Source organism: Oncorhynchus tshawytscha, linkage group LG17 (genome assembly GCF_018296145.1).
Source record: "Oncorhynchus tshawytscha isolate Ot180627B linkage group LG17, Otsh_v2.0, whole genome shotgun sequence".
Lineage (NCBI taxonomy): Eukaryota > Metazoa > Chordata > Actinopteri > Salmoniformes > Salmonidae > Oncorhynchus > Oncorhynchus tshawytscha.
In genome coordinates, this window is record NC_056445.1 from 9,371,851 (window position 1) to 9,388,458 (window position 16,608).

General features: G+C 44.3%; 2 protein-coding genes across 2 annotated transcripts in view; both read left to right on the forward strand.

The window, feature by feature from the left end:
• The window catches only part of LOC112216823 (laminin subunit beta-1), a 35,859-nt gene extending 29,714 nt beyond the window's left edge, over window positions 1-6,145 (forward strand). The window contains exons 24-33 of the mRNA XM_024376920.2: window positions 1,921-2,290; window positions 2,444-2,628; window positions 2,748-2,989; window positions 3,129-3,335; window positions 3,762-3,906; window positions 4,113-4,320; window positions 4,478-4,619; window positions 4,982-5,158; window positions 5,285-5,444; window positions 5,592-6,145. Coding sequence (XP_024232688.2) covers window positions 1,921-2,290; window positions 2,444-2,628; window positions 2,748-2,989; window positions 3,129-3,335; window positions 3,762-3,906; window positions 4,113-4,320; window positions 4,478-4,619; window positions 4,982-5,158; window positions 5,285-5,444; window positions 5,592-5,728 — 1,973 coding nt within the window. The 3' untranslated portion in view covers window positions 5,729-6,145. The remainder of the gene's footprint in view (window positions 1-1,920; window positions 2,291-2,443; window positions 2,629-2,747; window positions 2,990-3,128; window positions 3,336-3,761; window positions 3,907-4,112; window positions 4,321-4,477; window positions 4,620-4,981; window positions 5,159-5,284; window positions 5,445-5,591) is intronic.
• Window positions 6,146-9,645: 3,500 nt separating this feature from the next.
• Window positions 9,646-16,608, forward strand: part of LOC112216824 (synapsin-3) — a 132,161-nt gene continuing 125,198 nt past the window's right edge. Inside the window, exons 1-2 of the mRNA XM_024376921.2 lie at window positions 9,646-9,927; window positions 15,836-16,245. Coding sequence (XP_024232689.2) covers window positions 15,866-16,245 — 380 coding nt within the window. The 5' untranslated portion in view covers window positions 9,646-9,927; window positions 15,836-15,865. The remainder of the gene's footprint in view (window positions 9,928-15,835; window positions 16,246-16,608) is intronic.

Consider the following 16,608-nt stretch of genomic DNA (forward strand, 5'->3'; position numbering starts at 1 on the left):
CTGCATTTATGTAAAGTTTAGGTTACTCGGTCCAACACTCAAGGGTGGGGGTTCGACCAGCCCCATTATTGAAACAATTAATCAATATTAAATAAAGAGGATTGTTGGAATAAATTACCAAATCTCTCTCAGTATTGAATTTCCAAGACATTGTGTCCGTCTCTGTTTTGTTTGTTTGTGTGTATCAAATCAAATTTTATTTGTCACATACACATGGTTAGCAGATGTTAATGCGAGTGTAGCGAAATGCTTGTCGGTGTATGTGTGCATTCGTGCGTATGTCTGTCCTTGTGTCAGTGTGTGCATGTGTGTCACCAGTGTGGTGTTAGTTGGCTCTAAATTACTCCTCCCTGTCGACACCTCTACATGGTTTATTGTCTGCTGAACAACTGACTGACAAACAGACCAGTTTCCATCAATCACTGCATCTGGAGAAATGTATATCTCAGAAGTTGGCACACCCTCAGAGAGACAGTGAGAGAGAGAGAGAGAGAGAGGAGGGATGGAGGGAGATTTTGAGAGTGAATTTCTGGGAATAACTCCTTGGTTCGTGTGAGAATCAGAGCCAGATGTTTCAGAAATCAGAGGAATCCTGTCTTAATCGTGATCTTATTCCTGTGGTTTAGGAATTCCTGCAGTATTCCCAAACTGCCTGTAAAGTTAGTCTGACCTGTCGCTGTCCTCGCCCTCTCAGCGCACTGTGTGTATACTGCACGCATGTGTGTGAATGTGTATGAGTGTGTGTGTTTGAAAGAGAGCGATAAAGAGAAATGTTTGATTGACACCATGTCTGGGTTAAGAGGATCATGTCATGGTCTGATTTAAGAGGTCAGAGGTAAAGTGACAGGCTTGACGACGGCGCCTGTGTGTGTGAATTAAGATGCCACGGTCATTGCAACAGTCGCAACCCTACCACGCACGTGGCTGTGATTATCGTGTTACCTGTTCGGAACAGCCTCAATAGACATACAAGGTGTTGAAAGTGTTTCACAGAGATGCTGGCCCATATTGACTCCAATGCTTCCCACAGTGTCAAGTTGGCTTGATGTTCTTTGGTTGGTGGACCGTTCTTGATACACACGGGATACTTTTGAGTGTGAGAAACCCAGCAGCGTTGCAGTTCTTGGTACAAACCGGTGCGTACGGCACATACTACCACACCCTGTTCAAAGGCACATAAATATTTAGTCTTGCCCATTAACCCTCTGAATGGCACACACACACAATCCAAGGTTTAAAAATAATTCTTTAACCTGTCTCCTCCCCTTCATCTACACTGATTTGAAGTGGATTGAACAAGTGACATCAATAAGTGATCGTAGTCAGTCTATATCATGGAAAGAGCAGGTGTTCTTAGTAGTTTGTACACCAAATGTTGAGCAAACTCACAATCCTATTGCAGCTGGTTGCTTTATAATTGTATGTTGAATCATTCTTTTTTTTTGTGCATCAATCACCTCTTCAAAAGCTCAGGCAACAGTAATGGGTGTTAACCGCTTATATGCACCCTTTCCTGTTATCAATTCCTCACATTTTTTCACTGACTTACTCCATCACTATTTCTCTCCTTCTCCTCACACTTTAGAGGTTAGAGGGCTTGTCTCTGCTGTGCTTCAGACTGGGGGGGTCAAAAGGGGGATAGAGTTTAGAGGTCAAGGCTACCTGTGCGTTCATTTACACTCAGCGCAGGACTGTTGAGCCGTTAATAATATAGTTTTTCAGTACCTCTGTTTTCCTAGGGTGGCTTTTAAAGGGCACAGACCTGTTCTCATATTAGTATGAGTTCATTTCCTTGTACCCCCATTTCCTTTCCATCATCACCACTGTTTTCACCTCAAGTCAAGTATAGGTATGTGTATGTGTTTAACCCTTTTCTCTCTTCTCCTGTTCCTCTTTCTCTCTCTCTCCCTCACCCTCCAGCTTGTGACTGTGACCTGCGTGGCATCGCCAGCGAGCAGTGCCACCGTTCGTCCGGCCAGTGTGTGTGTGTGGAGGGTGTTTCTGGACCCCGGTGTAACCAGTGTGCCAGAGGGTACCATGGGGAGTTCCCCGCCTGCCAACGATGCCACCAGTGCTTCGGCGAGTGGGACAGCGTGGTAGGGGAACTGACCAACCAGGCGCAGCGTTTGAAGGATCATGTGACAGAGCTCCAGACCAATGGGGTGACGGCGCCGTACACAGACACCGTCAGCAGTCTGGAGATTAGTGCTAATGCTATCAGTGGGATAGTAGAGAACAACCCTGCTATACAGAAGATGGAAGATGTACAACAGATGATGCAGCAGGTCACGTATGTACACACAAACACGTGCGCTTGCATACACACATTTACACATTGAAACCCACAGCACCAATGGTTCTGTTTGTATCCTTGATGTTATGATCAGTCTATGTCAACTCTATTGAAAATATTATTTTGTGTGTGTGTGCGCGTCTGCAACAGTGAGATGGTGGCAGACCTGAACGAGAGGCTGAACGTCTCAGAGGATTCCCTGTCCCGTCTCGTTGTAAATGCCAACTACACTGAGGCCAGTCTGGACACACTGAGAGAGCAGGCCCAAGAGCTAGAGAGAACAGTCAAAGACATTGGAGACCGCATAAAGACTGTGAAGAACTCTAACATAGAGGGTGAGAGAGGAGAGAGAGAGAAAGGGGGCAGAGGGTGAGAGAGGGGGTATAGTATGCATGACATCATTACTAGTTCTGACACACCCCTGTTTATGTGTGTTTTTATTTGTGTATGGCAGGAGCGATGGACACCATCACCGATGCCCACTTGGAGTCTAAGAGGGCGGAGATCCGTGTCAATCAGACCACCAGTTACCCCGACAACACTTTGGAACAGTCGGCTACACTACGGCGCGAAGCGGAGGCCAGACTGAGCCAGAACCAGGCGGAGTTTGACCTGAGACAACAGAAACACACAGAGAGACTGGAGAGGCTTACCATGGAGCTCGAAACTCTTGACCTATCAGAGCTCAGCAAGCAGGTAAGTCTGACCTAAATAAAGGTTAAATTTAAAAAATCAGTAGTCAATTATTATCGCACTTCTTCACCACAATGCTTTTTGAATGGGTCCCTTGTTTTCTAGTGCTCTAAACCGATTGGTGTGTTTTCTCTCTGTGCAGACATGTGGAGCGGCTGGTGGGGAGGAGGGGTGCGCTGCGTCACCCTGTGGAGGGGTGGGGTGTGTGTCGGAGGACGGCACCCATCGCTGTGGTGGAGATGGGTGTGACGGTCTGGTCACACAGACACAAAGCACTCTGAAAACAGCCAAGGACTTCGACCAGGAAATCCTGTCCACCATGCAGGAAGTGGATAAGCTCTCTAGAATGGTGGGAACTGTAGTTTTTTTACACTCTGGGCTGAGTCCTAACTTGAGATTTTATTTTTATTTATTTATTTAACCTTTATTTAACCAGGCAAGTCAGTTAAGAACAAATTCTTATTTTAAATAACGGCCTAGGAACAGTGGGTTAACTGCCTGTTCAGGGGCAGAACGACAGATTTGTACCTTGTCGGCTCGGGGGTTTGAACTTGCAACCTTCCGGTTACTAATCCAACGCCTGATTCATGAATATAACTTTGTGTAGTACAGCTGTTGTTTAGTTATGATTCAGCCCTACATGAATATAATCAGGTCATCTTACATTATCATCATAGTAACTAAAGAAAATAGAATATCTGCTTGCTCCGGCACAAGCGTTGAGGAATGTTTACCTTACCGTGTTTGAGTTAACGTGTCCTGTGGCGACCTCTAGGTGTGGGAGGTGAAGGTGCATGCGGACGAGGCCAAGCTGAGTGCTCGGGAGGTGCTGCTGAAGTCCAACCAGAGCCGAGATGGAGTGGAGCACACCAACAAGCAGCTCCGCAGCCTCATCAAGGAGATACGAGACCTACTCACTAGTGAGTATACACACATTTTTCCAAAGACCAGGCCTCAATCTTTCAACGTACTGTACAGACTAACTAAATGATCCCTGATTCATAGACAATCAGGGCTCCAGTTCTTCTTTCCCCATGTGAGTGATTGGTTATGATTGTGATTCGAATTGATTGTGACCTGTGTATGGCTCTCTGAGTCTTAATTGGCTCTGTTTCCATGGTGACAGACGACCGTGCCAACGTGGAGGTTATCGAAGCGGTGTCGAACGAGGTGTTGGCCCTGAAGATGCCCACGTCGCCCGGGCAGCTGGAGGCCCTGACCAAGGAGATCAGAGACCGGGTGGGAACCCTCACCAGCGTGGAGGACATCCTCAGTCAGAGTGCCAACGACATACACACTACAGAGAGGCTGCTGGAGCAGGCTCGCACTGCCAGGTAAAGATGCACGCGTGCATGAATTCATGCATACACACACAAACACAGGCTAACACTCTCTCTCTCTCTCTCTCACTCACTCACTCACTCACTCACACACACTTGAACCACATTGATAAGACACACACTCACATACAATCTCCTCTCTGTCTCTCAGTCAGGAGGCGTCTGAGGTGAAGGAGACAGCTGACCTGGTGAAGGAGGCTCTGGATACAACTAAGCATGCTCAGAATGCTGCCATCGACGCCGTCAAGCAGGCCTACAACAACACCAGGGGTACACTTGACCTCATCACGTCTGTAAGTCACCTGTGACCAGGGCTTCAATTGTGTCTAAAATTTGGGAGATTTGTATTGAATACACATTCCATGCAAGGTCTCTAAAGGTGTGTATTGTGTGTGTGTGTTGGTTCTTCTATCCTTGATGGGACCTAAAATTCCACAAAAGTCCTTCACAAGGAAATTCCCACGTCCCCATGAGGACAAAGGCTATTTTAAGCTTAAGAGGGGTTAGGTTTAAGGTTACGGGTTAAGGTTAGGGTTAAGATCAGGGTTAGGCTTATGGTTAGGTTTAGGGAAAATCGAATTTTGAAGAACAATACGCGTGTTTGTGTTTGCGTCTGTGCATGAATACATGCTAATATGGGTTTGTGTGTTTATAGGTGGAGTCGGAGACTGCGGAGTCAGAGCTGCGTCTGAGTAATGCCACACTGCGTCTGCTGCAGCTGGAGAGAGACGTGACTCTGCTGAGAGAGAGCAGCCTGGACACCAGCCACCGCACACAGAACACTGAGAGACTGTCTGAGACCGCCAAGCAGGACGCAGAGCGGGCCCTGCAGGTACACACACATAGATAGACGCACGCGCGCACACACAGCCCAGCATTTGACCTGCCAACTATATTGTTACCCATTCTCAGTGTGTGTTCTGCTTTGTGTGTGTGTGTTTGTGTTTGTTGTGTGTAGGAGTTTGACTCGGAGGTGAAGGGTCAGTACAGTGTTGTGGAGGGCTTGGTGGTGACGAAGGCAGTGGGCGTGTCTGATGCCAAGAAGAGGGCGGAGCTACTCCAGCAGGAGGCCAAGGAGCTGCTCACCCAGACCAGCGGAAAACTACAGAGACTCAGAGGTAACGCACATGCACATATATGCACACACACATAAACCAATGTGCTTACACACACACGACACAAGCATGCACGCACGTTCACGCATGCATGCACACACACACACACACACACACTCTCTCTCTAATGACATCACTGTGTGTTTGCAGAGTTGGAGAGGTCATATGCAGCCAACCAGCGTACTCTAGAGGCCAAGGCAGGTCAGCTGTCCGGGCTGGAGAAAACGGCACGCCAGCTGCTCGATGACATCAGCCAGAAAGTCATGATCTACAGCACCTGTTCTTAGGGTAACCATGCCAACAGCATCCCTGGCAATGCCTACCCTGATGTCATACCAGAGATTATGACGATGCCTTCTTAAGTGCCAAAGAGATATGACAACCACTCAGGAGACTCCAAAGACCAAAAGTATTTTACCACTAAGAACCAAGTATTTCATTTAAAAAAAAAACTGTTTCTGTATGAAATGGTTTCTAAGCCATATAAGCTATCACAAGTAATACATGTTTTAATCATTAGACTGCACATAGATTTCATGATTTCAGATTCTATGGAAATATTTGTATAATATTGTCTGTAACGATACTAAAGTGTGTCTGGATCAATGCAAAAGAGAGACTATTCAATTGTATGATACGATTTGTACCCATCAACATACTGCTGTAATTGAACTTCTAATATAAAGTAACAACTGCATCTTAAATAGTTTCCACTTCCTATTTATTTTGTTGTTCCAATTTTGCAAAACAAATGCCTCAACATTGCCTAGTTAATCTCTACCTAAAATGAGAAGCTTTTGAAATGTACAGTATGTACAGTATGTACAGTTGGTGTTTGCTATCCCCTAGTGGCATTTTGGAAAAAACTGTACCCTCTCTTTACTGCATTATCATCACCACTAGGGAGTAGCAGCACAGACACAATTTCAGCTTAGTTTTGCCTTATAGAACCCAACTCAGTTGCAGGTTAATATACTTCTATCACTTTTAACTGTAGCAAAATGCTGTTCACTCTGCCAACTGAAACCTTCATTGTAGGCTTAACTAGACTATAATTTTCCTACATTTTAAAATATATTCTAAAACGGGCTGCTTTTCTTTCTACTGCCTTGTCTTGCACCTCTCGCTCTCTCAATATTGATGCAAGGTGATTTGGAGATCAGTGATTATGAACAGCTCTTTCCTCAGGCTGATCCGGTTGAACACAATGAGCATCTCTCTCATCCTTCCATGAAACCCTCCTTTCCCCTCGGAGGGTTTCCTCCGTTTCCTCCGTTTCCTCCTCCCTCCGAAATGAGCGCTTTCCCTTTAGTGCTGCAAATCAGTCAGGCGTCACTGTGCTTCCCCATATATTGACCCCACCCAGGCATATCTGTGAGATAAATTGCTTTAGAAAGGGGTCCAGACGGTCCCTTCTCCTGCGTACAGTATGTATGGTACAGTGGACTGTGTGATGTGAATGCTTGTGCTGTGAGGTCATCCGTGACCTTACGTGACATCATTGAATTCTGTGTAGGTCCCCAGTGACAAACTAGTATTTTATGTTTATCTAACCCAGCCACCTGAGGTCTCCAGCAGACCCTATACAATTATATAATTTAATACATCACAAAAGTCATTCTGCAGTGCAATGCCTCGTTCTAGACTAAAAAAAAATTATCAGCTTGCATGCATGGATGACACTCCGCAAACCTTATACCATACCCAACCTCATCATCCACTTGCAGAACAGCTAAATAGAGCTGTCCTGTAGAAAAAACACAGCTGTGCCCTGCAGGCTAAGATCAGTCCATCCAGCATACGACAGTAAACAGCCATTGACCTTAACCAGCCCTAACATCCACTTCCTGTCTGGACCATTTAAATTGGCAGCCACTGGGCCCTGAGATGGCCACAGCTGCCGGGTGGATAGGAGAACGCTGTGGTTCACATGGAGCTGGCCACGGGGCACTTCTCAATATCAGCATGTGTCTGCAAGTGTGGTAGAGTGTGGTTTTTCTGAGTTGATATGAGATATTCATGAAATATGACTCCTCCTTCCTCTCTGTCCTTGGCCCATGATGCTGCTCTGATCTCTCTGATACACTTACAGCGGGAAGTTGATGAGGAACCATTTTAGAGCAGCCGTCAGACCATAGAAGAGAGGACCGAGAGAGGGATTGAGGGACAGCGAAAGGGAGGGAGAGCGGGGAGAGAGAATCCTTCAATCAAACAAAATGTTGATTTAATTAGCACTTTTGAAAAAAATCATTGTCACAAAGTGCTTCACAGTAACCCAGTCTGCACCAAGACAAGACAAGGCAAGATGTTGCCGAGGAAAGTTGGAGAGGGCTTGGAAGTCAGTCAGGTTTCCTTTATGATTAAGGTCTATGGCATGGATGACACTTTCCTATGAGGATCCGCTGTCATGTCTCATGATGTTGGTAGGTGTCTGTTGAGTTAAACGTGGAATGGCATTGTTGATTATAATCATTGGACACTGTGCAACACACATTATTTTTGCGTCGGGGCCTGCCGTCATACGCAATTTGACTCAATACTGGAATGTCCAAAGGTGCTGAAACATTCAACTATTGAATATATGGTAGAGAGATATAAATATGATATGCAAAGAGAAGAGCAAAAAGCGTATAGTAAGGAATGTCTGTGGTTTCCCTCTGCAGTGAATCATTTAAACGAATATGCTCATTCAAGAGGCTCCCCTGCCAGAGGTCTATTATTGATTGATTGTGTTACATTTCAGTGGGCTGGGAGTCAAAAGCTCTTTGAAATCGAAAGCTGATCTTGGCAGATGTTCCAACGTTGCAGGCTGGGTATAAAATCAAATAGTTGTTTGCATTTGAAATATTCAGAATCAATGTGGTGTTTTATTGTCATTGAACATCTGAAAGCTCACTCACAATGAAATGACGCCCCCAACCTCGAGCCGTTAAAAATAAATAAATACTGCATGACCTTGATAAAGGGAGTAAGTCACACTATGAAACTTGCATGCATACTAATACCACGATCTCGAAACACTCCAAACCACTGACTTGCTATGAATTTCAAACACAACAATTGACATCGAATCTCAATGTTTACTAGTTACATTCTAATCCCTCTGCTATCAACCCAGCAAGCAATTGATATGTGTATTAAGTCTGAAGTAAATTAGTCTGCTTATGGTGACGATGTCTTTACTAAGGGAATCCATGGGAGTCAGCATCTGTGAAAGTACTGTGTTTTTCCCTGGAAGGATGAGCAAGACCGGAACTTCTCACTAAATTCTAATTAGACTATAAACAATGAAAGATTAAAAGGCTTTAATTCATTCAGTCAGCTTTGTTTGAATTAATTACAAGTTTCCAATCCAGTCACCCTGGACATTTTCCAATATGAGGCAACCTCGTTTCATATAGCCTACCAGAAGAGGTGTTTCCCAATACAAATAAAAAGGTTAAATGTTTAAAAATCATGAATTCGCATCCTATATTATTTGTTACACAGCACTGAGCAAGGGCATTAAGTTTGAGAGTTAGAGCTTTGACTCATTCAATCCTGGAATGGTCAGGCAACGTTCCCATAATGGGACTAGTGGTGAATTGTACTCTTATGTGACAGTCTTTCTGTCCCTACACGTTTGTCTGTCCCTAAAAAAGGTGCTATCTAGAACCAAAAAGGGTTCTTCGGCTGTCCCTGTAGGATAATCCTTTTGTCGAACCTCTTTTGGTTCCAGGTAGAACCCTTTAGCGTTCCATGTATAACCTTTTCCACAGAGAGATCTACATGGAACCCAAAAGAGTTCTACCTGGAACCAAGAAAGGTTATCCTACGGGAACAGCTGCAGAACCCTTTTGGAACTTTTTTTCTAAGATTGTATGGGATAGGGAGCATTGAGACAGTTAACAAGATTCGTATACTTGTGGAGGGTATCATTTTGCAAAGGTAATTGAATGAATACTTGCCATAAAGAGAATGTGGTCGGACTCTGGATCGGCCAAAACACATTGGTGTCCCAAGAGTATACATAACAGAAATTAAAACTTCTGTCTGAAATCCAAATAATGATTAAGTCTACAAAAGATATTTGATTCCAAATGAATCTAAATATTTTCTGTGGTGTGTGTGTGTGTGTGTTTTCAAGGAAAGAGGGCTTCCCTGGAAATCAGTAGCCATAAAACACCTGTCTGGAGTGTTTCCTGTCTCTCAGCATTGCATTTGTCTGAACTGAAAATGCAATGCTGCCACATCCTTGAAATATGAAATATTTATATTCCACAACTCAAACAAAATATGAGGAATGCTATTAAATACCACAAGCGACTCGACCAATGAGGTAAGAAGAGGATCTCAGGAATGGATGCATTTTGCTGCTCCCAGCATGCAGCATTGTGGGACACGGAGGAGACTGGTGGATGCTGAAGCTGAAGCGCGAGCTGCTGAGGATTGAGACACGAGCGCAAGGGGAGCATCATCCAAACACTTTGTGATACCAGATTCCCAGGTAAAACATGACAGAAAAATGAATGAAAATGTTGACTGACATATTGATGCCGCCCGCAATTCAATGTGTTGTCTGTGTGCATGTATTATTTATTTTTGTTATCGCCAAGTCATTCTCGGTCCACCGCTCTCAGCCGATTATTCAACATACAAACGAAACGGTTATTTCGGGCACATTAGCGTATTACAGCCGCTGATTATATTCATTTGCGCAGGCGAATTAGCGCGTTGTGGTCAGGGCTGTTTGCATGCTATATGGGGTGGTCGGTGACGATGTGCGGCAATGATCTGTTCATGAATATCTTCTGATTTATTGATTGGTTTGGGGTGAAAAGGGAATTCCCGCATGCAACTAGGAATCCATTAGTCAGTTTTGTTTTATATTTAGTGAATCCTAACCCTCTGCATCAACATACATGGAATTTGGCTTTTTATATACATCAATTACGTATACCCAAATGATGCTATTTTATTGCAGAGCGAGTGAACGCACTTGTTGAAAATGCCACTGTTCCTGTCCCCCCTTCAAATTGATAGGAAACGAGTTTGTTTATCATCATGCCATCATACAGTATGTCTATTAGGCTACTGAAGGCTGCATGACCATTCATATATCTTTTATCGATAGAATCCTATCCATGTTCATTTTAGAGATGTCTAAAGATGCTGTCATTGCTGGTTTAACTCAACGTTGTGCAAGTGCTGTCAGTCTGTGACTGAGTAGATAGCTAGTGATCTTTGGCCAGTATCCTCTCTGCCAGTGTTCACCCTTGATACTTTAGTCAGTCTAAGAATCCAAAATGTTCAATTGAAATAATTGACTATGTAACACATATACAGTACTACTGAATCTTGCTTTAGGCTCTGATGATCAGGGATTCTTGATGATCTCAACCGGAAGACATGATCTGGCCTTGAGATAGCTGGGAATGTTCTCTGTTTGTTCAGTCTAATCAAAAGCTGTCCATGTTTCATTAGCTGATCTGGATATTTGCTCAATGTAGCAGTTCTTGCAGTAAACATAGAAATGTGGATGCATAGTCCTTGTTGCAAAGCCAAACCTGTTGGGTACCCGCCCCTGGCACCATAGTGGCAGACTGATTGGCCATCTGCAGTGAGAGGCAATCTGAGTTTCACACCTGTCATGTCTTTGTGGCTGAGAGGTGATGAAAATGACATGCCTCTGATTGACCCTCTTGTCCTGCTGAGCCACTGCCTTATTCACTGCTGCCAGGCCAAGGCTGCATGCATGGAAAGGCCCAATCCAGCCCATTCCAAAACATGCCGTGCAAACACGTCATGGACAAGACAGAAGACCACAGAGCAAGGAACATTAAGCTGTTGATGATGTCATCCATTTCTGTGCCTCAGCTGTATTTTATACACACGCAGAAATCCCAGTCCATGAAAAACAAATGGAAAAGCCTTTAGTCAAGGAGATAACTGTTGATGTGGATTTAGGTTTAAAAATATAATGATCCTCTTCTGCCTCCTAACTCTGCAGGACTGGTTGCTTATGATGAAGTGGTGAGGGATTGGCTAAGCGGTTTGTGCCCTTGGTTGTGTAGCCCTGGCACTGTAGTGGAATGCTGATAGGCCATCTAAGGTTGCCACCCTCTGTGGCTGGGAGGTGATTTGAATAATGCCCCAGGCCTGCCCTGGGTGAATCAGGCTAGCGTTGATTGCATTTGGTTTGGAAGCAGGCTGCCTCCCGGGCGAAAACAAGCCAGGGGCCCGTTTTGGCTGACGGCTAAGTGATATAGGTTGGAGTAATCACTTGGAGTAATGAGTAATGTTGTTCCACCTCAAAAAGCACAAGAGGATTTCAACAACAGATGGTTCTGAAATAGTTTCTGTAGCTATTTAACTAGGCAAGTCAGTTAAGAACAAATTCTTATTGACAATGATGGCCTAGGAATAGTGGGTTAACTGCCTTGTTCAGGGCCTGAACAACAGATTTTCACCCTGTCAGCTCTGGGATTCAATCCACCAATCTTTCGGTTACTGGCCCAACGCTCTAACCACTAGGCTGCCTGAAAACAATAAGATAAGCATTCCTGAAACAGTATATCGTTGAAAGATTATTTGAACTCTGACAAATTAAGCTAATTGATAGTACCACAATTGGCTATTTACATTTAAAAGATTCATTTTCCCCTTTTCAGAGAAATTAGGCCACTGTGTTCTTGGTGACCTTCAATGCTGCAGAAATGTTTTGGTACCCTTTCCCAGATCTGTGCTTCGACACAATCCTGTCTCAGAGATCTATGGAAAATTCCTTCGGCCTCACGGCATGTATTTTGCTCTGACGTGCACTGTCAACTGTGGGACCTTATATAGACACGTGTGTGCCTTTCCAGATCATGTCCAATCATTTGAATTTACCACAGGTGGACTCCAATCAAGTTGCAGAAACATCTCAAGGATGATCAATGGAAACAGGATGCACCTGAGCTCAATTTTGAGTCTCATTGCAAAGGGTCTGAATACTTATGTAAATATATATATTTTTAAATACATTTGCAAGAATTAAAACATTTTTTTTGTTCGCTTTGTCATTATGGGGTATTGTGTGTAGATTTATGAGGAAATGTTTTATTTAATACATTTTAGAATAAGGCTGTAACGTAACAAAAGGGTCTGAATGCTTTCCCGAATGCACTGTATCCTCATCTGTTTCCTTATTTTCATGGTTACTAATGATGAGGAGGTAAGATTATTTGTTGAGAAGACGTTCATGTGGTATGTGACAGCAGACTGTGTAGATATAGAGATTTGATTCTAACATTTGTGGCACTAGTGAGAATAAAACACAGCCGACTCTTCGTTGGTAACCGTATAGCATGCCATGTGGTTGATGTATCGCGATGACTCACACATACTGTATGTCATCACACTCATGTGATACTGTGCCAAGTTTCTTTTAGACTAGTAGTAAAAAAGGAACTGGTTGCTAAGCGACTGCCGTGTCAGTTATATCACTAAGTACTAGGGGACCAGAATCGTGTGCTACGTATGGGTCGGGTATGAGATGTGCACGTGTATTTAAAAAAATTAAAAATAAAGTAGGATGAGCTATTAATATAAAGCTGAATTGTAGATGGAGGACCCAAACCCCATTGTGTCGTTATGTTCTTGCTTTTTTGATTGCTTTTAGATGTGCTACTGTTCATTTGTTATTAATGGTATTCTTCACATATGTTGTTACAGGCAATGCAATTCCCATACAACTGTTATTCTCAGTGCTTGGGCTCTTTCAAGCCCCAGTCAGCTGTAATTCCAACTCACCATCGTGATTTCCCTTCATTTAAGTAAAGACCCTATGTAAACGCTCCATATCCAGGCTGTATCACATCCGGGCCGTGATTGGGAGTCCCATAGGGCGGCGTACAATTGGCCCAAGCGTCGTCCGGGTTTGGTCAGGGTAGGCCGCCATTGTAAATAAGAATTTGTTCTTAACTGACCTAGTTAAATAATAATAATAATAAATAAAAATAAAAATATTTAATGACAAAAATTCCATGACCTCAGACACATCGACCGCCATGAATAATACATACTCTGTAATGCTGCTAACATCCTAAATGCACGGCGGAAGGGAGACACTCAGGCTCCCTCTGCTCACTGCATGTTCTTTAATATGGAAAATATTCTCTACCAACACACTTGAAAGCAAGACTATGGACATCATTCTTCTATGATATTCTCTCAAAAAAGGTCACAGAGTTTCTCATCCACCCCTGGCACCCCCTTTACCCATGGTCCGAGGTCCTCTTGGTCTGCCCTTCGCCTGACCCTGGTGCCAGCAACCCTATTATCGTCACCATACATCAACACAGTCCCACCATGGTCTTTAACATCGCCTTAGTCTAGCATTACCCTGCTGTATCCATTAATTACAGAGGAGAGACTACCGTTACTGCCTTCCATAGCGCAATGCAAGCCATTGCTGTCTGCCTTGGTGCAGTACCAGTCAAGGCTCTATTTGTCGTTTAAGAGGCTAAGAGAGAGGGGATCAGTTGGGGCCCTGGGGGCTGATTGTTAGATTTTTGGTAGGGCAAGACTAGGGACCTCTAAATGTGTGCCGTCTCTCCTTTCCCCTCTCCACTCTTACTGATAACCCCTTATTGCTAATGTCGACTCATCAGGTTGGGAGTGACGGGGGGGCAGATTTTATAAGCCTCACTTCCTGCAGGGGCTTGTTGAAACTGTCTCTGTTGTCTTTATTCAAGAGAGAAAGGGTTTGCCCCTAAGGCTTTAATAGCACCCGATACTAAATGTGCAGAGGGATGAGAGGCAAGCTGGTTTAAGGCTGTTTTAAAGATGGTGAGAAAGTGGGGCAATGCACAAGTAGTGGCATAAAGATAGGGTTTTCCCCCTGCCTTTAGTGGCGATTGATGGATCTCTAAGGATGGGCTCTAACTGTTTCAGCACCACAAAGAGTGGACAGCTCCCTGAGTAAAGAAATCTCTGTGTTGTTAACACTTTACAAGAAATTGCATCATGTTAATTTTCAATGCCCATATTTGCTTCAGTATTAATTGTATTCAGTATTTTCCTTTAAGTCCCTGCAAAGTCAATGGCATTAATGCCGAGCTAAACATGTTCTTTGACACAGTTTGAAAAATGAACAAACATATGTCCTTTGAGGGTCATGTTCTCTATAGTATTCTGCTACTGCAGCTATAGTAACATATTCTACATGTTGTGTGCAGGCAAGTTTCCATTGAACATTTCATGTTAAATTCTTTGTAATGTATTTTATGCACCCGAGAGTGCCGTGCAGTCTGGAAGACTGTCTGTGGTGTGAGCTAGTGTCTTTTTATAAAATGTATGTTTTGATTTCCCACAGTGCCTTGTCATATCCTTTTTCCACAATCCTCTCTCTTATTATTTACCCACACAATCCAATTCTGTATCAATCAGCGTCTGATAGTCAGCAAACCCATCCCACAAAATGCCTTATCTCTCCCACCCAGCCCCCTTCTGAGGCTTATTCAAAGTGTCATAACTCAAGCTTTCACTCTAATCAGCACGCCTCTACATTGTCCTCTTAGTCAGTGCAGCTGATCTGAGTGACGTTATTCTATATCAAGCCCAGTATCACACTACCTCCGCTCTGGATGCAAAGCAGATAGTTAGCACTTTGATGGTTAGACTCAAAATGCATTAAGGCAGCTACAGTCTCCTTAAACCAGGTTTGAATTGCGAATCCCTCTCCCTACATCCTTCCTGACATGAGGCTGCTCCATGCACTAGTACTGTACCAACTGTTTAATATGCAGATAGAGTCGATGGTTAGATTTAAAAACCATGAGGTGATTGAGTGACTCCTAGTAGGCTTGTATCAAGGCCCTCAAGTCCATCCCACCTAGAATACCCCCTTTAACATGAGCCTATTAGTTCAAAATGTAAAGCCATTGTTTAGATTCAGATTCAAAATGCATTAGGTGTGTTTGACTAGGTTTGTGAATGTGAATCCCCCCGGCCTCCCCCAGCCTGCCGCCTCCTGTGCCTAAGGCAATTGCTCATCTATATGCATGCTTCTGAGGCTGCCACTGTGGTTCCAACAGGGTTGCGCAATCCTACTTTCCTTCTTCATGAATGATTGGTGGCTGGCTGGCTGCGTTTTATATCCCAGTGTGTTCCTATGAGAGCTAAGCTGACATCAATGCTGCACCAATGATGCTGCCTACTGCTCCATACTCCTTCTGTTCCAAATGCATTTTTATATGAAAAGCGTTGGTTTTCACATTTACCGTAGCATATAACATTTGAGTGTTGTATTGTGCCCGAGGGAACATAAATTATTGTTATTATTATTATTGTTACAAATGTATCATTATTATTATTATCTCTCTCTCCCTTCCTTTGTCCCTCTCGGATCTCACTGTCTACCCCTCGTCCAGCTGGCCTGACCGACCGACCCACCAGTCAGCATGAACTACCTACGCAGGCGTCTGTCCGACAGCAGCTTTGTGGCCAACCTCCCCAACGGCTACATGATGGACCTGCAGAGTGGGCCTCGCCCTACCCCGCCCTCCTCCACCTCCAATCCCGCCTCCCCAGCCACGGAGAGGCGAACGCCCCCCAGTCTGCCACCACAGGCCCCGGCTTCAAGCTCGGCCCCGGCCCCGACCACCGGGGGTTTCCTCAGCTCCTTCTCCAGCGTGGTGAAGACCGCCCAGTTGGCACAGAACGCCGCAGCAGCAGCCAAGGCTTCAGCGGCGGTGGCAGAAGCTGCACCAGCAGCGCCCGCCAAACCTGTCATACGGAAGCCCAAGATTCTACTGGTCATCGACGATCTGCACACAGACTGGTATGTTTCTCTCCCATGAAAGTGACCAATACATCAGTATATTACACAAGCCTAGGCTATGTCGCCAGTATTACTTGATATCACAGTAAAGTAAAAACAACCTATTTGAATTCGGATGAAATGCACGGTGCTCAAGCAGTGTTTCACATACCCTCTGTCCACTTGGACAGCACATGGAATTTACCAGAAAATAGCTAACGTCTATTCTTGTATGCAGCATTAGTCATACTAATAAAGTGAAACCAATTCAGAAAGGGAACTGCTGAGATGGCACCAATTAGATGCAAGTAACAATCATGCATTGCATTGGAGGTCTATTTAAACCCCTGGAGTTGATGTCTGCGCCTCCGTGGTAATCGAAGT